The sequence below is a fragment of the Notolepis coatsorum genome, assembly GCF_963971535.1.
Source record: "Notolepis coatsorum genome assembly, chromosome: 17".
Lineage (NCBI taxonomy): Eukaryota > Metazoa > Chordata > Actinopteri > Aulopiformes > Paralepididae > Notolepis > Notolepis coatsorum.
In genome coordinates this window covers 32,754,313-32,778,950 of record NC_140181.1, presented here as the reverse complement: position 1 = coordinate 32,778,950, position 24,638 = coordinate 32,754,313, and the positions used below count along the sequence as shown (strand labels likewise).

At 43.2% G+C, this 24,638-nt stretch overlaps 1 protein-coding gene across 7 annotated transcripts in view; it reads right to left on the bottom strand.

The window, feature by feature from the left end:
• LOC311244466 (extracellular sulfatase Sulf-2-like) overlaps positions 1-24,638 on the bottom strand; it is a gene marked incomplete at its 3' end in the record, with an annotated part of 225,486 nt that overhangs the window by 34,879 nt on the left and 165,969 nt on the right. For all 7 annotated transcript variants that reach the window (XM_084333994.1, XM_084333992.1, XM_084333996.1 and 4 more), the window contains 3 exons: positions 13,595-13,694; positions 8,789-8,864; positions 4,632-4,760 (listed from right to left, as the gene is read on the bottom strand). In XM_084333994.1, coding sequence (XP_084190120.1) covers positions 4,632-4,760; positions 8,789-8,864; positions 13,595-13,694 — 305 coding nt within the window. The remainder of the gene's footprint in view (positions 1-4,631; positions 4,761-8,788; positions 8,865-13,594; positions 13,695-24,638) is intronic.

Sequence of the window (24,638 nt, the reverse complement as noted above, 5' to 3'; positions counted from 1 at the left end):
CTGCAACAGGGGAAACTGCATTCTCGAGACAGCGCCAATACCAGGATCTGGCCGGTACTGCACTTTCGGAGTCCCAATATGCCTTTTCCAGCCAAAATACAGCTCTGTGACAACATCCAGGATATAAAAATGGAATAAAAACAAAAACAAGCTTAACATGTATGGTTGGCCGTCAAGTGCTGGCTCCCAATCACGTATATATACGTGGTTGGCCACGAATGTGTTAAGGGGACCAGAAGGATGTTCCATGTTCCACTTCCCTTTATCGATAGACATTTTTTGCTAAAGGCAGTTTTTTTTTTTTTTTTATCTACTTTTTCTCCCATTTTCTATTTTTCTCCCATCCCAATTTCGTATCGTCCAATTCTACCCTCCCCTGTCTCGAACGCTGTTAGACCATGCCTCCCACAAGCCGGCTGCAATGTGGACTAAGCCTTACATCACGTGTCCCCTCCGGTACTCGCGGAAGCAGCAGTCGCATCTTTTCACCTGCACAGCGCGATCTCTCAGCGTCGGGGGTCTGCGTTTTTGAGGGCACGCCGCCCCCGTCGCTTCCTGATTCTGCTGCGCAGGCGCACCAACCGACCTGTAGGAGTCGCTGTCCACAACGTCCGATCCCCACCCATCAGCTTTCCCACCCCCTAATACTGCCAATTGTATTAGTATGAACGACCAGCCAAGCTGATAGCAATGCGGAGAGCTGGGCTCGAACCCAGCGTCTCCTGCATTGGTGGTGAGCGCCTTGCCCACTGCACCACCTAGCCGCCCTTAAAGGCGGTCTTTCTAAAATGGACCTCACAATCCCCTCTGGTGTTTGACCTAGTGGCTAATCCAGTGTTCCTTTTCTCGTGGATAAACTCCTTGAGAGGGGGAGGGGCTAATCTGTGCAGGCATTTATATACAAAGCAGGAACTTTTATAACGTCTGAGGTTTTCAAAATTTTTAATTTGATGCTTATCCAGGATGTTGAACTTCTAGCTACTTCCGTCACCAGCTCTGGGAAAATAAGCAGACTTGGGACTCTACGAAATTAATGCAGTGAGATGTAAACTTGCTTATACCAGTAAAAGTAGTAATACAAAAATGTATGGAGGTTTTTTGTTTGTTTTGTTTTTAGATTACTTTGTGCCATTATGAAGGATAAGTCAGGTGTCATAATAATACCAGCGTTCTATCAGGAAATGCTATTGCATGGGAGCCTAAATCTAAATGGAACTGCACTGAAATTAATGTAGTTGAATGAGGGAAATTTGCTGTTTGACAGAATTTATTTTATGGTAATGTATTAAAAAAAGTTTTTACTTTTACTTTAGTACCTAAGTACATTTAAAAGTAGAAACTTTTAGACTTTTACTCAAGAGTGTTTTTACCCATACTTTCACTAATTTCTGGGTACTTTTTACACCCCTGCATACACCACATGATATGACTTGAAAATGGGGGACCCTAATGTAAACAAGACGAAAGTCTTTCTCTGGTCTGCATCCCCTTAACAATTGTGTGTATTGAGCTGTACTGTATTGTACCCATTCTGCAATCTGTTAATACAAGGGGGTGTAGGTGTTTCATTCATCTCCAGGCAGGCCATTATTTTGCTTTCCAGGACCCCCCCCCCCCCCCCCTACCAGTTTGTATTCAATGTCTCTTTAGACCAGGAAGGAAAGTATAATTTAAGAGGGTTATGTATTCTTAACGTAAAAAAAGTAAGAACTAATGTAAAAGCTAGATGTGTTTCAATTTTGAGAGTTAAACTATGGAATAGCCTTAGTGACGGGTTGAAGTTGTGTACTTCTCAGGGGAGATTTAAAAAAGCCAAAAATATAATAATTCAGGAGTACAGTTTTGAGTAAAACATCAAACATTTGTTTTTGATTTTAGTTTTTTCAAAAAATATATCTTACAGCATATTTAAAAATGTGTTTATATTAAAATATATTTTGTTTTTAAGAATTATAAAGGATAGGTAAAAATAAGCATGTGCTTCAGCCTATTCCTTTTTTCGGTCATTATGTTTGGATTTTGTGTGTCAGCTTACTTTGAATATGTACATTTGTGATTTTCTTTTCTTTTTGTAAGTCCACACAAGTGTGTTTTTGATTTGTTGTACTTGTAAACAAAGACCAAAAATAAAATTCATTCATTCATTCATTCATGTCAGCTCTGACTCACCCTAAACCACACCCAGTATAGAAGACACCTACCAATACACCAGTGGAGGCTGCTGACCAAATTTTTAGGTGAAGCACAAATTATTCTATTATATTATATATTAAATTATATTTTTAAAACATCCCCCACTGTGTGTCAGTGGTCAGTGGACACAGATGAAAACATATTAACATTAGGTGACAGCGCACCTGACCAGATGAAATCATATTAGGTGACAGCGCACCTGACCAGATGAAATCATATTAGGTGACAGCGCACCTGACCAGATCAAAACATATTAGGTGACAGCGCACCTGATCAGATCAAAACATATTAGGTGACAGCGCACCTGACCAGATCAAAACATATTAGGTGAAGGTGACAAGGAAGCCACAGACTCATACCCCCCCGACACTCAACTAACCGCCTCGGACAGTCCTTCATACCAGTGGCCATCAGGCTCCACAACAGTGGTCAGGGACTGCTGCCAGACATCGACCTAGAACTAATAGGAACCCAAGTAGGACAATAACACTACCTTATGCATACTGCACCTTATGTGGATACTGTGATACTGTGAATAATGTATATTTCAGTTAGTTAGATAGTAAATTATAACACTACCTTATGCATACTGCACCTTATGTGACACTGTGAAAATATATTTCAGTTAGTTAGATAGTAAATTATATTGACCTATTTGTTTACACTGCTTGTGTTGTTTTCACTACCTGTACCCCCCCCCCCCTTCCCCCATGCTGCTATGATGCCTGAATTTCACAAGGGGATCAATAAAGGAATATCTTATCTTATCTTAAAAGGAAAGATGAAATTACCTACCTGGGTTCCATCATATAGAGGCAAATCTTTCCTGTGACAAAATGGGATCCAATGTAATAAAACTAAGTCAACCAACGAACTAGATTCCTGTACCGGATCTCCTCTCTGGTAAACAAGAATACCTTGAAGACTCTAACAGGAGCACTCATTCAAGGGTACTACGACTATGCTTGCACCTCATGGTACCAAAGCACCTCAAAGGCACTAAAAACAAGATTACAAACATCACAAAACAAACTGGTCAGACTACTGCTTGACCCTACTCCTAAAACCCACCTCACCCCTGCCCACTTTGACAACCTAGGATGGCTTAGAGTAGACGACAGAGTACAGCAACTTGCAATGGGCCTGATCTACAAGATACACTACACCACTAAGATACCCATGTGCATGTCGAAATACTTCCCAAAGGTCAGTGAATACCACGACCACAACACCAGAGGGAGTTCCACAAATCATGTTCAACCCAGATAAAATAATTAAAAAAGTTAATAATTTTTTTATAAATTATAACATTTTTTTTAATGAAAGAAAAATCGTCATAACTTAGAAATGAGATTGCATAGGTCTATGAATCGATATCGCAATCTGTTTCAATTAATTGACCAGCCCTACAGTGTGTACAGTAAGTTAGCTTGGTGATCATCATTGTGATGTAGGCTAAGCTGGCTAGCTACTGTTAGCATACAAGCTTTTACAAACACTGTAGCCTACTTACTTTTTCATCCACAACTTTTTTTCTGATCCAGATGCATAAGTCCACTTCTTCATGTTGCTCAGTTGCTGGTTTATACTTCGGTCCTAATGTTGGCGCAAAGTTTAATTTAGCCTACTGTGTTGTTACAGCTTACTAAACTACTAGCTTGCTCTTTCACACAGTGAAACCAGTCCAGCTGCAGGTCCGTAGGTTAGGTTTAGCTCGGGCCAATCTCAAGTTTCTCAAGTTTCTTTATTAGTTGTCATACAGAAGTACAGAATACTTTTATACAAAATGCTTCTTTCTGTTACATTTTGTATAAAAGTATTCTGTACTTCTGTATGACAACTAATAAAGAAACTTGAGAAACTTGAGATTGGCCCCAGCTAAACCTAACCTACGGACCTGCAGCTGGACCCGTTTTGACTGTGCAATGCAGCAACCTCTGAATGGATTTTCAAGGCTGCCAATCATATTCAACCTCTGTGTATTGGATGTCAAGGGCTGTCAATCATTCAATCCCCCATTCAATGGCAAGAGTTTAACTGCACAGACCGTGCTTAGATGACGTTAATAGCCTATTATTAGCAATTATTTATTTAATCCTGGGTCAACCTGTGCAGCCATCTGCACGAATATACTGCAGTCATTACTGCAGTGCAGGCCTGCTCAGAGCTGTCAATTTTGGCAATTTTTGAAGAAAAAAGAATTCACTGGAATTTTTGAAGAAAAAAAAATTCACTGGATTTTTTTTACAGAGGAAAACATTTCTAATAAAAAAAATTATAATAATTAAAAAAAAAAAATATATATATATATATGTAAATTAATAATAATTATGAATTATGAGTGAATTTGTGTTTCACGTGTTGTCATAGAGAAACCTCCACTGCAATACACCCCACTAAAGCTATATCCTAACAGTGTGTGTGTGTGTGTGTTCTACCTGTTAGCAGGCTTCTCAGTGTCCAGTAGAGTCAGAATAGACTTTCCATCCATGTCAGGGGGTGTGTCCAAGCCAGCAATGTCCAAGATGGTCGGGGCCAAGTCAATATTTAATACTATATGAGGGTTACTAGAGAGAGAAAGAGAGAAAGGGAGGGAGAGAGAGAGAGAACACCTGTTTTAAAGAAGTATCATATTAATTAATTTATTTCCTAGTTCATTTTAAAGGAACAAGCACAAGAAAACATTGACACCTTAAATGTATAGTATGTAATCTTCTGCTGCTAGGTGTCACTCAAAACTATAAACTAACTAAAAAAAGTGTTGGAAAAAAGAGTGTGGGATCATGGAAGTTGTTGTCTTCATTATTAAAATAGCCTTTAGCTAGATTGATAATTCAAATGAGCCTGACATAGTCTTAAAGCTACTGGCAGACTGGGGTACATCACCCAAATTATCTGTATTAATCACAGAGTTGATGAGTAGCTCAAAAGTGTTAGCACAGCAAAGCTTATGCTAACCATTTCATGTAAGTGAATGGAAAAGGCTAAGACCATTAGCACCATACCACAGAAAATCAATCTTTCTAACCAAGTAGGGTCAATTTGATAGATATATGGTAGTTTATAGCAAAACATTTTAGTGATTGAATGGGAAATAAAATGGTAACTATTTCAGGTAAAAGGAAGATGTCAATGAAGCGTGATCTGATCACGCCCTCTAAAGAGCCAATGGGCCAATCACAGCACAACATCAGAGGCGTGGCAGTTTGTCGTGCTACGGGGCGGGTTTGGGAGGGGGTGATGGGGAGATTCTCAATGGCTAGTTGTACAGAGTCAGGAATAGGCCTACAATAGACAATAGTGTCATCTGCATAAAGATTAACTTGACAGTAGGGATGGGTATCGTTAGGATTTTATCGATACTACTACTCTTATCGATACTGCTTAACGGTTCGGTACTTTATCGATACTCTTATCGGTTCTTTTAGATTATTATTATTTAAATATTTAAATATATTTAAATTTAAATAAATGTACAATTTATTATTTGAACGGCTTAAGGCTATATCTGTACTTGATATTTGTTTGTTGTGTTGCATATTTGAAATAAACTTCAATCAAATCAAATCAACCCACCCCTCTTAAAAAACAAAAACCTGTGTTTAACCTGGCCATCTATAAAACATCATGCTAAAACTGTGAAACAAATGTCCTACTCCCCTAAAGAAAGAAATACATAGCAAACATGACTCAGTTATGCAATAGTGCTGCTGCTTTTTATTTTGTTAAAATCTTTTAGTTAATAAGACTAAAAGAATACAATATGACTACAACGATTCATGACGACTTCCCGTCCTCGCCGGAAGTGCATCAGATACCTAACTTGACGTAAAATTTTCAACAACAGAAGTTACAGAACAGATTGCTGCTAATTAAACACTTTATGGAAATGGAGTAACGCTAAGTCGAGTTCATACGTGTAGTGTAGTATGAACTCGACATAACGTTGACGTTACTACGTTTTCAGTGTTGCTGGATGGTACACTCTGTGTTAGCTCCGTAGCTAACGAGCGCTTCAGCATGGAGCCACGGACAGCACCTCCCTTAAGTACCCGTGTATGTGCGAGTGTGAGCGGCTCGCGACGTGTGTGTGTAATGGCTCGCTGCGGCTCGCTTCTCGTGCAGACAGAGAGAGGAGAGATAGTTCGCAACGTTTAAATTCCTAGGAAAAAAACTGATACTAATAATAATTTCTCGAGTATCGATAGCAGTACAGATAACGTCAGAGCTTATCAATATAATTTAGTACCGGTTCGCGTTTAGAACCAGGGTCCGGGGGGCATCCCTACTTGACAGCCACTTAAAGATGAGACAATATTATTAATATAAATAGTAAATAAGACAGGACCCATGATTGACCTTTTGTAAAGGGCAAGAACTCTGACTGAGCATTCCGTTTTCACACACTGCAGTCTCTGTGTCCTATTCTTCCTAACATCCTTCCTATGCTTCCCAACATCTTCCCTATGCATCCTATCACCCTTCCTATGCTTCCTATCACCCTTCCTAAGCTTCCTAATATCCTCCCTATGCATCCTATCACCCTTCCCATGCTTCCTAACATCATTCCTATGCTTCCGAACATCCTATGTATGCTTCCTAACATCCTCCCTATGCATCCTATCACCTTTCCTATGCTTCCTAACATCCTTCATATGCTTCCATGATTCCTAATATGATTAATATCACTCTTCCTGTGCTTCCTAATATCCTTCATATGCTTCCTATCATTCTTCCTATGCTCCCTAAAATCCTTCCTATGCTTCCTAACATGCTTCATATTCTTCCGATTACCGTCTACCTAATACTAATGCTAATAACTATAAGGAGAGCAGTCAGTGTTTTTGTGTGTTTGTCTGTGTGTCTGATGGAGATGTGTGCTCTACTGAGCACACCTTTCTAGTTAAGTTGTGTGTTCTTATACACTGCCAAATATAAAACAATATCATATGAAATTATTAGTGCTGTCAATCAATTAAAATATTTAACTTGATTAATCGCATGATTGTCCATAGTTAATGTAACTGAGGGGTACAATTCCCTGACTGTATTGAGAGTATGGTATCATTAAACCACTACTTAGTTATGTACTTTAATTACTGGCCATACAGTACACGGTATATATGGTGAACACCCACACAATAACACGGCTTAACAAAGAAAGTCATATTTATAAGTATTTATTAGAAGAGCAGCAATAGTAGATTACAGTATTGAGAATTATGGGTCGCGCTTATATGGCGAAGAACACTTAAATAGGTCAAGAGCGTAAGTCCATGAGCATATTACGATGAGTATAATTAATACCACCTGTAGCATAAGAATTATATAAGGCACACTCGTAGGTCAGCTGGAGATACTAAGGGGGTTCCCTCCGGTTGTAAGCCAGCAGGGGAGAGGAATTGTCGGGAGCAAAAGTCTGGATCAACGAGGAATAAAGAGACTCCAGGTACAGGAGACGGTGCAATAATCCCTTGGTCCTTAGACAAAGCAACAGCTATACTCCGGTATGCATTGCAGCATGGATGAAAGCTAGCCAGCCTCTGGGTCCTAGAGGCGGGCTCGACGGTGCTCCTCACAGGGTAGATCCCACACAGCAGTGGGGTAGACGGTTCTCTGCTCCAGCAGCCACAGTACCAAAGCAATATAATCCAGCCGAAAAGGGCTCTGCATTCGTCGGTGTAGGTTATCCAGTGTACATATCCACACGGTTCTCGTCTAGGACTCCTCGGATGGCGGCACAAGGTTAGGCCGCCCAGCCTGGATAAGCACACTAGCTCGGTACGACGAACCGGTGGTAATGCTGGTCACTGTAGAACGGTAGCCGCACGATACACTATACATAATAGACTATTACTTTATAATAGAATAAGTCGAACTCGACGATACAGCGTTAAACTCTGACACTTTAGCTATCAATTCGCACGCGGTCTCAAGGCTCTATTTAGGGGCAAAACGGGCCCACTTCACAGCACGTTGTATCGTGGTGAAGGCTTCAGCTTTTAGTTACTAAGGATAAGTGCTGCTGTATCCACCTGCGCCGTATTTATACGTAAGGTGAATAATCTAGTGCCAACCTCAGTTCTGTCTCGTATTACTGCGCAAACCTGGGCATGTTGAGACATGTCTTAGCGGTGGCTTTGAACTAGACATTGGGGGTATGGCCGTTGGCGCCTAGGGGGTCGCTGTCCAATAGGAGAACGAATATTATGGTCTGGCCTGTACCTAGGTAAAGGGATATTCCGTGTATATGTACAAAGAATATACAAGGGATATCAGACGATATACAAATATTATACAATATATCTCAAGTAATAAATATATATATTCGGTTTAATCTGACCCTTTGTAACAGTTAACTTGCAAATTAATCGCACTTTGAATTTTTTTTCCTACCTTAAACGGATCTTTTTCAAGTTCCAAGTTTTAATACTAGTTAATCGTGAGTTAAAAAAAATGGTGGCGTTAATAGAATCGGGCGATAACGCGTTAATACCGTGTTAACTTTGACAGCCTTAGAAATTATATAATATGATGTAATGTCATGACATTTGATATAATTTAATTAATGGTTAGTTAGGTTATGTGTTCTTACATGGTGCCTTGCTCCACGTTTGGTCCTCTGATGTAGAAAGGAACTCTGATATCAAACTCATATGGCATGGACTTCCCTACGGACACAAAGACAAAAAACACATTTAACCATAGCATGTTTATACTCACTGTAAGTTATCCTGTCGTTGCAATAGATCCATACCTATACATCATATTGATATCCTAACTGATAGCAACTTTTTTTTTAGCTGTGTTACTGTGAACCTTTTGTGTTATTTGATAATTGTGTACAGTGTGATTTATTGTGTAGCACCTTAAGTTTGTTATTTTGATTACTGTGTACTTGTGTGATTTATTGTGTAGCACCTGAAGTTTAATAATAATAATAATAATACATTTTATCTGTATAGTGCTTCTCAAGAACCCGAAATCGCAGACAAACAAAGAAAAACAAAGAAACAAAAAGGAACATAAGACCATGGGGGAAACAGGGAAAACAGCATGAGATACACAGAAACATAAAGCCACAGTAACAAACAGGTTGGAGGGGGGGGGGTTATGGGTGGGGAAGGTTGAGTTTGAGTTCTTAATCTCATTATACGCAGCATAATGACAATAAAGACTATTCTATTCTATGTATACACTTGTTTGGTCAATATTATAACAAAGATGCGCCCAGCAGGGTTCGTTGTCAAAACTGATGTTACAATTGGGCTAATGTCTTCCACCTGATTAAAGGGTAAGTTCAGGATTTTGGACCCCTAGCTCTATTTCCTACTTACTAATGATGTTATTAATCGGACAGCCATGCTGTTCTTCATACTGGATACCTGGAGCTCCAGCTGGTTAGCCACGAACAAGTGTAAACTAATGGGGCCACTCTTCAGTCTATACAAGCCCTGAAATAAGACACTGAAACCTACTCCACACAGTGCACCCACAATTCTTTTGTTTGTCTTCGAGAATGTTTAAGTGCTTTTTATAGTGGCCCTATTGACTTGACATTAGTTTGAATGTTTAACTTAAACATTTGGACATTTGGATTTGGACATTTACCGGGGCCAGTTTCTAATTGCAGCCACCCTTAGGTGCTCTTTGAGAGAGGTTTTGAAGGAGGGTAGAATTTGAGCCGAATCTGGGTTGAACATGATTTGTGGAACTCCCTCTGGTGTTGTGGTCATGGAATTCACTGAACTTTGGGAAGTATTTCGACATGTACATGGGTATCTTAGTGGTGTAGTGTATCTTGTAGACCAGGCCCATTGCAAGTTGCTGTACTCTGTTGTCTACTCTAAGCCATCCTAGGTTGTCAAAATGGGTAGGGGTAAGGTGTGTTTTAGGAGTATGGCTAAGCAGTAGTCTGACCAGTTTGTTTTGTGATGTTTGTAGCCTTGTTTTAGGGCCTTTGGTACCATGAGGTGCAAGCATTAGGGATGCACCGAAAATTCGGCCACCGAAGACTTTCGGCCGAAAATGGTTAAAAAAGGCCATTTCGGCATTGTTTTTTGCACCGGAAAAATATCACCGAATGTCAAAGAACAGGGTTACGTTCGTAACCTAACGTGTTGTTGTGATGATGTAATCAAAACACATTTCATTAGACACAGACCAGCTCGGACCTTCAATTGAATTGAATTGTGAGCCACCAAGCTAACTAACGTTAGCCATACCCTAGACAGCGGGGTTTTAGCACCAAAAAAATATCACAGAATGTCAAAGAACAGGGTTACTTTCGTAACCTAACGTGTTGTTGTGATGACGTAATCAAAACATATTTCATTAGACACAGACCAGCTCGGACCTTCAATTGAATTGAATTGACGCAAGCCGCCAAGCTAAATGATGTTAGCCGCCGCTAGGCTAACACCCTAGACAGCGGAGTGACGCCACGACACCAGTTCCATAGTGAGGAAAGGGGCGGGGGGGTTATATTGACGAGGCTTGACAACAGAGGTTCAAAGATAATTTCACATTTATTGGCTATTAGTTTCTTTATATTGCTTCATGGATCGAGCTCCTCCAGCTTCCAAACCTGTGTGTTGATATTCTAGTGTGACATCATCAACTACGGCAACTAGGAAGCTCAAAACTCAAACAAAGTTTTGTCCAGTAAGACTTGAAGAGATATTATTTTCTATTATCTACTGGCCTAGATCTTTATGCAGTTTTAAAGCACCTTGGCTTTGTTCTGAATGCACTTTGTTCTGAATGCACTTTGTTGTAGTTATCCTATAGAGAAAAGAAAATGCACTTGACTTTAATGCACATTTTGTTGTATGCAAAGAGAAAATGTTTAAATTGTACAATCTTTCAGCAGTCAGTCTGGAATTAATGTGTGCATTCAAAAGTGCTGAATAAATGTTCTATGGACCCATAGTGATTGTTAATATTATTTAAGTTAAGTTTTGCCATAATCATGTCTTTTGCCATAATCAGGTAGAACAACATTGGTAAAAAAATAAATACATTATATATATTTATATTAATCATATTCGGCCTTTCGGCATTCGGCCAACTGTTTCCTATTTTCAGTATTCGGTTTCGGCCAAGAATTTCCCATTCGGTGCATCCCTAGGAAGCATAGTTGTAGTACCCTTGAGTGAGTGCTCCTGTTAGAGTCTTCAAGGTATTCTTGTTTACCAGAGAGGAGATCCGGTACAAGAATCTTGTTCGTTGGTTGACATTTTTTTATTACATTGGTTGCCATTTTGTCACAGGAAATATTTGCCTCTAGGATGGAACCCAGGTAGGTAATTTCATCTTTCCTGTAACAGAGAAGCCGTCGGTCTTGCTGAGTTTGCTATTTGATCCAAAGATAATGGATTCTGTTTTACCCAGGTGTAATGATGGTTTGTTATCAGCGAGCCAGGTGCAGATTCTGCCGAGTTCAGAGCTGAGGGCTTTTTCAATCTGCAACTTGTCCCTGTCAGAGACCAGCAGGGCTGAGTCGTCCGTGAGCAGGAACAAGTTGCAGTCACAAGCTGATGACATGTCATTTGCATAAATTAGGAACAGTAAAGGTCCTAGTATGCTTCCTTGTGGAACACCACAGCTCACTGGGAGGGGGGGGGGGCAGTGTACCATTCACCTCCACCATCTGTTCTCTCCCCTCCAGGTAGGATTGCATCCAGCTCACTGATGAACTGTATGAACAGGGGCGACAGTGGCTCAGGAGGTAGAGCAGTCGTCTGGCAATCCGGAGGTTCTCGGTTCGATTCCCGCTCCTCCTAGGCAGCGTGTCGATGTGTCCTTGAGCAAGACACTTAACCCCTAATTGCTCCCGATGAGCAGGTTGGCACCTTGCATGGTTGCCTCCGCCGTCGGTGTGTGAATGGGTAATATGTGAGTAACAAATTGTAAAGCGCTTTGGATAAAAGCGCTATATAAAAAAAGATTTTATAAAAAAAAAGCAGCTGTGTATGTATATACTATATATGTATGTATGTATGGACGAACGGACGAGTACGTGTATATATGTACTGTATACAGTATGTATGTGTATACTGTGTATGTATGAATGTGTGAGTGTATACAGTATATGTGTATATGTATGTATGTATGTGGGGCGACAGTGGCTCAGGAGGTAGAGCAGTCGTCTGGTAGTCGGAAGGTTCCCGGTTTGATTCCCGCTTCTCCCGGGAAGTGTGTGCAAAGTGTGCACCTTGAGCAAGACACTTAACCCCTAATTTCTCCCAATGTGCAGGTTGGCACCTTGCATGATTGCTTCCACCATCGGTGTGTGATCCAAACAAACAAGAAACAATGCCCTTGTATAGTTAGACTAGGCTGCTGCACTCTGTTGCCAAATATACATATACACACACAAATATACAATATATATATATATATATATATCATTGTTTACAAACTGTAAAAGAGTCTATATATTTTTTTTATCCTCTTTTTCTCCGCCTGATTTTCTATTTTTCTCCCCATCCCAATTTAGTCGTTATGCCAATTCCCCCCTCCCCTACCTGGTTGTTGTGCGCATGTTCCTCCTACTGGTCGGTACAAGGGAACCCTGAAGCCTACCACATGCTTCCTCCGACACATGTGGAGACAGCCAGTGGCTCTTTTCTCACCTGGCAGCGAGGACTCTCATTGGTGAAGCATAACGCGTGTGAGGTCACGCTGCCTTCACCATTTCCTGCCTTTCGCTGAGCAGGCGCCCAGACCTGACCTGTCCACAACGCCAGATTACCACCCACGACTTCCCTCCCCCTAACTCAGCCAAACGAGTTAGTATGACGACCGGCCCAAGCCACAGGGCAATGCTGACTCCAGGAGTCGAAAAGAGTCTATATTTCTTTTTTTTATCCACTTTTTCTCCCATTTTCTATTTTTCTCCCATCCCAATTTCGTATCGTCCAATTCAACCCTCCCCTGTCTCGAACGCTGTTTCTTGCCTCCCACAAGCCGGCTGCAATGTGGACGAAGCCATACATAGCACGAGTCCCCTCCGATACTCGAGGTAGCAGCCGTCGCATCTTTTCACCTGCGCAGCGCGATCTTTCAGCGTCAGGGGTCTGCACTTTGGAGGGACGCCGCCCCCGTCGCTTCTACTGCGCAGGCGCACCAACCGACCTGTAGGAGTCGCTGTCCACAACGTCCGATCCCCACCCATCAGTTTCCCTCCCCCTAATACTGCCAAATGTATTAGTACGGACGACCAGCCAAGCTGAAAGCAATGTGGAGCGCTGGGTTCGAACCCAGCGTCTCCAGCATTGGAGGTGAGTGCCTTGCCCACTGCACCACCTAGCCGCAAGAGTCTATATTTCTAAACAGTTATCACACATCCAAATAGGTCATTATTAATGACTACTAACGATAGCTGGTTGTGACTTACCTTTGACAAGGCCAAACTGTCCGATGTGGTAACCATGGTCAGCTGTATAGATGATGTATGTATTATCCAACTCCCCAAGATCTAATAACATATTATACACCTGAAACACAGAGATAGAGAGAGAGAGAGAGAGAGAGAGAGAGAGAGAGAGAGAGAGAGAGAGAGAGAGAGAGAGAGAGAGAGAGAGAGAGAGAGAGAGAGAGAGAGAGAGAGAGAAAGAGAGAGAGAGAGCAAGATAGATGAATAGATAGATAGATAGATAGATAGATAGATAGATAGATAGATAGATAGATTACATTGTATGTCTGTGTGTATGTATAGTATTGTATGTATTTGACGGTGAAGGTAACAGTAAACGTGTTGGTGAAACTAACTTTAGCAGATTTGTAAGAACAAAACAAGATGTTTCAAGCAGAGAATACAACGCTCAGCTTTGGCTTCGGCCACCAGTGTGACCTGCCCGTTAGCTGAACGAGTCAGAAGCTCCTCACACCAGCTCCCATGGTAATGTGTGGTCATCTAAGCTGACATGGTAATATGTGGTCATTTAAACTAACATGGTAATTATGTGGTCATCTAAGCTAACATGATATGTGGTCATCTAAACTAACATGGTAATATGTGGTCGTCTAAGCTAACATGGTAATATGTGGTCATTTAAATAAACTAAAATGGTAATAATGTGGTAATCTAAGCTAACATGGTAATGTGTGATCATCTAAGCCAGAGGTAGCCAACACGGTCGCCCGCAAGGCATGTTCTAAAAATAGTACTAGGCACCAGGGAGCTACATAAAAAATGTGTTGCTTTTATTTTTGAACATTACATATATTTGGAACCGTTTATGATAAAGACTTGCTTTAAATTGTATATAACACATTTTTTTAATCTACCTTTTCTCTCCATTTTTCAATTTTTCTCCCATCCCAATTTCGTATTATCCAATTCTACCCTCCCCTGTCTCGAACGTTGTTAGACCATGCCTCCCACTGGTCGGCTGCAATGTGGACGAAGCCTTGCATCACGTGTCCCCTCCGGTACACGAGGAGGCAGCCGTCGCATCTTTTCACCTGCACAGCGCGATCTCTCAGTGGCGAGGAGTAACGCGTGGGAGGCTCACGCTGCCCCCGATACTTCCTGATTCTGCTGTACAGGCGCACCATCCGACCTGTAGGAGTCGCTGTCCACAACGTCCGATCCCCACCCACCGGCTTTCCCACCCCCTAATACTGCCAATTGTATTAGTATGAACGACCAGCCAAGCCGGAAGCAACGCAGAGAGCTGGGCTCGAACCCAGCATATCCTGCGTTAGTGGCGAGAGCCTTGCCCACTGCGCCACTTAGCCGCCTAATTGTATATACATTTAAAGTATATCTCTCTGTCGCCCACATGCTGAGTGGCAGTGTGTGGAAGTAAGGCATATAATCTTGAAATAGCCAATGGAAATGCTAGAAATGGTTACGTGGGCTGGGAGAACCAATGGAAAATGTCTATCGTTTCTCAATAGTCCAGTGCGCTCCACGGATCGGGCCGCCAGACAGACATGCGCTGGTCGCACGTAACGGAGGATAGAGGGAGATGCTTGTCCCTGGTAATATAATAAGATGAGAAAAAGACAAAGAGGTATAATGTTCAACAAGCATTGGAACTTGTTGTGGATGTTGATGATCGACAAAAATATAAATGAAAAGGATTCTGAGCTGATGACAATCATAGTGAAGGATTTGATGCATTTGAGGCTATGGTTTGACAACTATATAATGTATTGTGCAGCTTGAATGAAAAACACCCGTTAACTATTCTATTTGGATAAGATGCAGAGAGGGACATTGATAGGAGCCCACAACAGAAAAGGAGGTATATGATGGAGGGGCCTTTTTGTGTGTGTGTGTGTGTGTAGTACATTAATAATAATAATAATAATAATAACACATTGGATTTATATAGCGCTTTTCCAAATGCTCAAAGACGCAGGGAGATACTGGTCAAAATATGAAGGCAACACCAAAATGTATGGATTTTCACATTTGACCTCATTCACTAACATTCTCGTAAGTTTCCTTGTAAATAACCTTGTAAGAAGTTCGTAAGAGGAAACCTACCATAGTCCTCCTCCGGATTCCTGAACGCATGGAGAGGTGCTGTTAAGTTGCCAAAATGATCGCAACTGAATGAAGAACGTCACTCATTCTTAAAATGAAAGAGTGTTCTCGTACACCTGAATTTGCATACAGAAACACCCCTCCAGCTCCTTATAAGGGCATGAAGGACTGTGTGCAAACTGATTCAACAGCTCCTTATACCGGAAGGGAGAGGCTGAGCATTGCATCTGGGTTGTGCTGACCCCCGTATTCAACAGGTAGCGCGAAAGCGATTTGCGACTGATCAAAATGAGATTAGATTAGATTAAAATGTATTGTTTATTTTACAGCACAAGTACAATACAATGTAACATACGTTAGTGCGTCGTTGCTAATAAACTATAGATTTATAATATATAGTATTAAATATGTATATAGCCTACATGAAAGGAATGGGGTGTGCTGAGAGCAGAATGTAGATGTGTCCATTCTATTCCACTATAGCTATATCCATGCATTTGAGTTTAGTTCTTATTTATGTATTTATTCACTTGCAGTGTTTGTAGGGCTTTTATTTATTTTCGGACAACACAATGCCTCATTGAGGCATGACTATAAATGTAAAACGTAATTTTTAATGATACAATTGTCGTATTTATTATTATAATCATTTAATTCCGAGGATGTTTGTAGAATCGACGTGAACGCAATCACCATGACTTCTCCTAAATTAAGTTAAGAACACGATGCACACTAGTGACTAGTCTGTCCGATTTACGACTGCGAAAGAACCTGTTTAGAATCTTGTGGACCATTCCTAGTTGTATCTGTGTGGCTCTAGTTGGATAAATTGGGTCTTCCCTATGTGGGTTCTGGAGTTAAGGCCTAAAACTCCTGTGATTAGTTTATTCTGTGCTGTTTGAAGTTTATGTTGCAACAGTTTGTTAAGCCTCCAGTAGCATGAACTGATGGCGTATTCAAAATGGCACTGGACTAGACATGATGCAAGTGTTTTTAGGCAGTCTAAGTTTAGTCAAATGGACTTCCTAGCTACAGTAGGAACCTTGTTCTGGCGCTTATCTTGCCCAGGACATGTAGGGCCATGTGGGCACCTCCTAGAGTCTCATCTAGGATACAGCCTAGATACTTAACTGAGGGCTGTGATGTAATAGTTATGCCTCCGGTGGTTATAACAAGTTTGTCCTCCCTGCTTAGCCTTATTTTTTAACCCAGTAATATGGATTCCATCTTGTCTAGATGCAATGACAACCTATTGTCTGATAGCCAGTTCTTTACACTATCGATGTTGTCAGCTAGGATGTCCTGAATACGATGCAAAAAATGGGCATGGCCTCGGATAGGACTCCCCCTATGTCCACTCTCTGATCCCTCCCTGACAGTTATGACCTCATCCAGCTAACGGCAGAGCTGTCCATCCCCAGAGCCTTCAGTTTTGCTAACAGAATGTTATGGTCGACTGTGTCAAAAGCTTTTTGAAGGTCAAGAAGTACTAGGACACACAGTTTCCCTCCATGTGTAAGTATTCATATGTTTGATCGTGTACTGCAATTTGCATACCGCCCCAACAGGTCCACGGAGGACGCCATATCCCATGTGCTGCACACAGCAGCATCACACCTGGACAAGAGGCAGGGGAACTATGTGAGAATGCTATTCATCGACTACAGCTCGGCATTCAATACCATAGTCCCCTCCATACTCATAGCCAAGCTCAGGGACCTGGGCTTGGGCTATGACCTCTGCCAGTGGGTCTTGGACTTCCTGACTGGCAGACCCCAGGTGGTGAGAGCAGGCAACTGCACCTCCTCATCCATCACCCTCAACATAGGGGCCCCCCAGGGCTGTGTTCTGAGTCCCCTCCTCTACTCCCTGTACACACACGACTGTGTGGCTCAGCGGAGTAGCAATACAATCGTCAAATTTGCTGACGACACAGTGGTGGTGGGCCTGATCTCTGCCAACGACGAGAGGGCCTACCTGGAAGAGGTCAAGGTCCTGGCGGGATGGTGCCAGGAAAACAGCCTCTCCCTGAACGTCAGCAAAACAAAGGAGATGATTGTGGACTTCAGGAGGTCGGGGGTCAAGGACTACAGCCCCCTCAGCATCGACGGGGCACCGGTTGAGAGAGTCAACAGCTTCAAGTACCTCGGAGCCCACATATCCGAGGACTTGACATGGACCATACACATTAACAGTGTGGTGAAGAAGGCACGACAACGCCTCTACTTCCTCAGGCGCCTAAGGAAGTTCCAAGTCAGCCAGAAGATCCTTAAGAACTTCTACTCATGTACAATAGAGAGCATCTTGACCGGCAACATCACCTCCTGGTTTGGGAATAGCACTGCAAAAGACCAAAGCAGACTACAAAGAGTGACACGTTCAGCCGAACGCACAATTGGAGGGGGGCTCCCCACCCTCCAGAACATTTACTACAAGCGTTGCAGGGGGAAGGCTAAGAGAATCATCAAGGACTCCAGCCACCCGAACAACTGCCTCTTTGAACTGCTGCCGTCAGGCAAGCGATACAGGAGTCTCAAGGCGAGCACAGAAAGACTCAGAAGTAGCTTCTATCCCCAGGCCATCAGGCTGCTAAACGAACAATGAATGAACACTACACAACAACAACCACCAAACACACATAGCACACACATCCACACGCACACACTCACTTTAAACAAACACACTGTAGCACCCACTACACACACTTTATAGCACACACCCACTTTAAACAAACACACTGTAGCACCCACTCCCCACACTTTATATTTATGGATGAAGGATTGCACTACAACTCGTACACCTTACTGTAAATTGTACCTAAAATTGTACCTCATCCCATTTCTGCTTTGCACTATATAATATTGTAGACTTTAGTACACTGCATAGTATTGTGTATTGTATATTATATGGTAACTCAGAACATTGTACATATGTCTATACCGAACACTGTGACCTCATTTTCTTCTTCTAAATTCATGCTATATTATGTTATTATGTTATTTGATACTATCTTGTCTAGCACAGTCTCTGGAGCGTAACAGTAAGAAGCATTTTGTATGAAAGTATTCTGTACTTCTGTATGACAACTATTAAAGAACTTGAACTTGAACTTGAACTTGAACTACTCTTTCAAAAACCTTAGACATTACCCCCCAAGCACCCCACCACAGACAGCAGCAGTCTGTCCCCCAACCCCCACCACCACCAGCAACGACAGACCCACCACCCCACCCCCACAGATCATCACTAACGACCAGGTCCGAAGGGGTGCTCAAGGCGTGCGCTGGACAACTGGCGGCACCATTCCAGCACCTTTTCAACCTCTCCCTGGAGAGGGTGCCCCAGCTATGGAAAACCTCCTGCATTGTCCCGGTGCCCAAAAAGGGGCGCCCAAGTGCCCTCAATGACAACAGGCCGGTCGCTCTGACGTCACACGTCATGAAGACCTTTGAGCGGCTGGTCCTGCAGCACCTCAAGCCCCTGGTGAGTGACTCCCTAGACCCCCTGCAGTTTGCTTACCAGGCAAACATTGGTGTGGAGGACGCCATCACCTACATGCTCCATAGGGCCTATACACACCTGGAGAGGCCACGCAGCTCAGGATCATGTTCTTCGACTTCTTCAGCGCATTTAACACCATCCAGCCACTGCGGCTAGAGGAGAAGCTCACTGGGATGCAGCTGGACCGGGGAATGGTGGCCTGGATCACCGACTACAGTACCTCACCAGCAGACCTCAGTACGTGAGACTTCAGGGCAGCCAATCAGAGGTGCTGGTGAGCAACACCGGCGCTCCCCAGGGTACCGTGCTGTCACCCTTTTTGTTTACCCTCTACACCTCCGACTTCGCTACAACACAAGAACGTGCCACCAGCAGAAGTTCTCCGATGACTCCTCCATCTTCAGCTACATTGTGGACGACGATGAGGCTGAATACAGGGCTCTGGTGGAGAGCTTCGTAGGATGGTCGGACAGTAACCAGCTCCAACTCAACGTCAGCAAGACAAAGGAGCTGGTGGTGGACTATCGGAGAGGTAGGAAGGGTCCCCCTTCTCCCATAATCCTCGGAGGGGAGGAGGTAGAGATGGTGGAGTCCTACAAGTTCCTTGGAGTTCACCTGAACAAAAACTGGACTGGTCAACACTGGACAACACTGAGGCCCTCTACAGGAAGGTACAGAGTAGGCTGTTCTTCCTGAGGAGACTCAGGTTGTTCGACGTGTGCAACCGACTGCTGCTATATTTCCTCCAGTCGGTTGTAGCCAGCGTCCTCTTTTTTGCTGTGGTGTGCTGGGGGGGCAACATCAACTCAAGGGACTCCAGCAAGCTGGACAAGCTGGTGAAGGAGGCTAGCTCAGTAGTGGGTGGTGAGCTGGATAACCTAGAGGTGGTGGCTGAGAGGAGGATGAGGAAAAAGCTAGAAGCCATCCTGGAGAACCCCTCTCACCCCCTCTCTGAGGAGCTAACCAGAATGAAGAGCACGTTCAGCCTAAGGGGGCTTTCTCATTAGGAACGGGTGCTCCGCTCCGTCTTTGAGTGCGAACTCCCCCCCTCCCTCTCCCCCCTCTGGTTTGTGTACACACTGCAGTCTTGGTTCGCTCCGGGTTTTGTTTTTTAGGTTTGCGTTTTGAGCGTGTAAGCTGCCGTAGGCGATGATGTCACACTCGAACGGCAACAACATTTGAACACACCGTGATGGAAACTGGATATAAAGAAACGAATAACCAATAAATATGAAGTTATCTTTGAACCTCTGCTGTCAAGCCTTGTCAATATAACCCACCCCCTTTTCTCACGAATGGAACTGGTGTCATAGAGTCCGCTTTGAGCGTTTCTAGGGTTAGCGGCTAACGCTGGTTAGCGGCTAACGCTAGTTAGCTTAGCCTAGTTATGGAATAACTTAGTTAGCAGCTAACGTTAGCCCATTGCTCGCGTCAATTAGTCATTGAAGGTCCGCGCTGGTCTGTGTCTAATGAAATTACAATTGCATGTCATTGAAGGTCCGCGCTGGTCTGTGTCCATAATGAAATGAGAGGAAAGCTCTGCGCTAAAGCAAGCCTCATCTCAGGCGCGACGTGACAACATACTCGATGTTATATAAAAATTATCTCGCGGCCTACTTGAAAATGAGCCTGCAATCTACCGGTCGATCACGGCCGACTGGTTGGGCACCACTGGTCTATAGAAATAAATGCATTCGAACAAGAAACCAATGTATAGACATAGCAATGGCAAAAAAATTGCCAGGCCTAATGCGAGCCAGGGAAGTCTTGGGCTTGTAACGTGGCTTCATCTCGAAGTTTTCATCCACTGAGCCGTGAGGCTCAACATGCTTGTTTGTTTGCGGTCTGAACTCGCCAAATTGCCCATAAATATAGTTTTTGTGGGTATTGTCCAGTTGTTGCTGTATGTTTTTATCTGCCCAAAATTCAAGCAAGCATGAAAGCATTACAGTAAGCTTGCACACCACGCCCCGCTCTGTCGTCGGGGACGCTGGTTCGCACCCGAGACCACCTATTCCAGCCGTCCAGGTTTGGAGCGAATCTCATCACACCCTATTTTGGTGCGATCGCGCTCTGATTCGACCCCGAATGGCTAGTGTGAAAGCCCCCTAAGACTCATCCCCCCCCCCCCCCCCCGACACACCACAAACCGTCTGGGCCGGTCCTTTATACCGGCAGCCATCAGGCTCTACAACAAAGGGCTCGGGCGGCCGGACCAGCCGGCTCTGCTGCCAGAGCTATCACTGTCAGAACTCGGAACTTGAAAACTAGAGACTCACATCACTGTACCGACTATCTTGTTTCTTTGCACTAGAGCAAGGGTCTCAAACTCAACGGCCCGCGGGCCAATTGCGGCCCGCTGGATGATATTTTGCGGCCCCCTACTTGACATCAAAGTTTAGTGTTAGTGCGGCCTGCACACAACTTTTTGCCGCGCCGTTGCACGAGTTGGAAGTTTTATTTATTTGATCACTTGTAGACTACCACAGCGCAGGCTCATGACAGCAACGTTACGTTAGTGACTTGGTTGAAACGTGATTCCGGAGGAAGGAAAATATATCCTGTCACCCGCAGGCATCCTCGAAATTCTCTGCTATCTCCTCTGCAAGCAGTGCTCTGCCCGTTCCGGCTGCACTGCTCCACACTGTCTGTGTCAGTGTACTCTGGTCCAATCACATTCAGCGTCCTGTCAGCGTCCCCCCCCCCCCCACCCACAGTCTGCGAATCAGAGGCAGAGTAGGGTGGCTCTTGACGGAATGCTTGTCATCTCTTTCAACAGGTAGTCTAATCTGCAGGTACTGTACCTAGTAGCCTCGTTCCCAGTTGCATCTCCGTGAGATAAATGTAGCTAGTAGCCTAGTTTCGCCAGCAGGCAGCTAGTAGAAAAATATGGCATGTTCAAAGATGGCCAGTAAAAGAAAAGTAGATAGTGAAAATCGCTGCAATTCAAAGGTGAATGGACTGAAAAATATGCGTTCATCCTCCCAGCACCAAACCAATGTGCCTAATATGCCAAGAAACGGTAGCTGTTACAAAGGGTCAGATTAAACCGAATATATATATTTACTGATTGATATATATTGCATAATATTTGTATATCGTTTGATATCCCTTGTGTATTCTTTGTACATATACACGGAATATCCCTTTAACCTAGTACAGACCATAATATTTCGTTCTCTTATTGGATAGCGTTCCACCAGCGCCAGTGCCATACCCTCAGAGTCGAGTTCAAAGCCACCGTCAGGACATGTCTGTACATGCCCGGCTTTGCCCAGGAATACGAGACAGAAATAAGGTTGGCACTAGTTTATTCACCGGACATATAAATATGGCGCAGGTGAATACAGAAGTAGTCTTAGTTCGAGTTCAGTTCGAGTTACCCAAGTGAAGCCTCACCCACGATACGACGTGCGGTGAAGTAGGGCCCGTTTTTGCCCCAAAATAGAGTCTTGTCTTATCCTAATACGTTTGTTCAACGTATCGTTCGCTCCTTGCTAGTAAAGCCTTCATCACGAGTCAACGACCAAGTGAAGTGAGCAACTGTGCGTCTAAATAGAGCACTTATAGCCGCGTGCGAATAGGATAGTAAAGTGTCAGAGCTTAATGGAATGACGTCAAGTTCAACTTAGTTAATGTGAAGTACCGCGCACCGGAGGATCTACACCGGTGAATGCAGAGCCCCTTTCCGGCTGGATTATTATTATTGTTGCTTTGGACCAGGCTGTTGGAGCGGAGAAGAATCGTCTACACCCACTACTGTGGGATTTACCCGTGACGTGAGGAACATCACTCGAGCCCGTCTCTATTGGAGAGGCTGGCCGGCTTTCACCTGTGCTGCACGCATACTGGGATTACGGCTGCTGCTTTTCGTCTGCTGATCCAGGGAGTAATACCGCCTCCCATAGCAGGAGCTTATTGAGTCCCCGTGGAACCAGACTTTGCATTCGAACATTTCCTCCCCCTGCTGGCTTACAACCGGTGGGAACCCCCCTACCAGACTCTCCCGCTGCCTCCCCTGAGTACCATAGATATAATTCCTAATATTCAAGTTGTATTATCATCTCCTGCGTAATATGAGAATGGACATTCATTATTGATTTGCCTACGCACATTCCTTTGCCTTATAAGCGCATTCAAAGTAAAATAGAGAAGTATATTATGTACCTTTTGCTGCAATAAATACTTAATTACAACTTTGTGTGGAACCGATTTCATTGTGGGGAAGTGTTCATCATCATATACTTGTGTACGGTATGGCCAGTAGAATGTACATAAAGACGGTAGTGGTTTAATGATACCATACTTATTAATACAGTCAGGGAATTGTACCCCTCAGTTACAGTAGCTCTTGTGAATTTGAAACACCACTACGAAACAAAACAGTTATTTTGATGCAACCTTTCCTCAAAATTCAGTGCTAAGAACCACAAAAATAAATTGAATGAAATCATCATATCAAGCTGCAAGCAGAATTATTGTTAAATCTATGTCACAATGAGAAAAAGCAACCAAGTCCTCACTCAGTGGCATGGGTGTTGGCTAAACACAAGAAGCCATTCTCTGATGCATACATAAAATAATGTATTTGATTGATTGAATAGTTTATTGGTTTAGAATGGAAACTCACACATATACATTTGATCACAATATGAAACAGGTATACATTTTCTCCATTTACCAATAGGATTTCATAAAACACAATAAAGCCATAGGCTTGTTTCCATTCTGGTCCTTCATCATTGGTGTCAGTGGATTTATGTACTGGTGTGTGGACGTGGGTGTTTGTAGTGTCTGTATGTCAGGATGTGTGGTATAAAAACAAAAAAATACATACAATAATATTCCATTTTATAGACAATAAAAGAATAAAAAGGGAACAACACATTAAAAACCCTTTGTTCACTACTCCCAGCTTCTGCTACTTATGATCCACCTCTTTATAGCTAATTTAAAAGTGGAGAAGGGGCTTATGGTCTTCAAATCCATTGGTAGGCTATTCCATTGTACTGCTGCTGAATATAGGAATGCGTTTTGGCCTATTTTCCTATTGCATCTCACTGGGACGATGTCTGTAGGGCTCCCCCTGGTGGCGTGTCCGTGTACATCCCTTACCATGTTAAAATATCCACTGAGGTACTGAGGGACAGTATTCCCGAGTATCCTATGTGTTATGTTGAGTTTTATTTGAGAGACCCTCTCCTCAACCCTGAGCCATTTGAGGCTGTTAAAATGTGTCTGTGTAAGGTGAGTCCTGGGATGGAGTTTTAAAATCATTCTAACTAATTTGTTCTGAGCTGTCTGTAGCCTACCTTTCAGTGCTACTGTGATGCCAGTGTACCAGGAGGAGCATGCATAGTCATAATGACATTGGATCAGTGCCCCTGCCAGGACTTCCATTGCTGACGTGTTAATATAGGTGGACACTCTACCGAGAAAT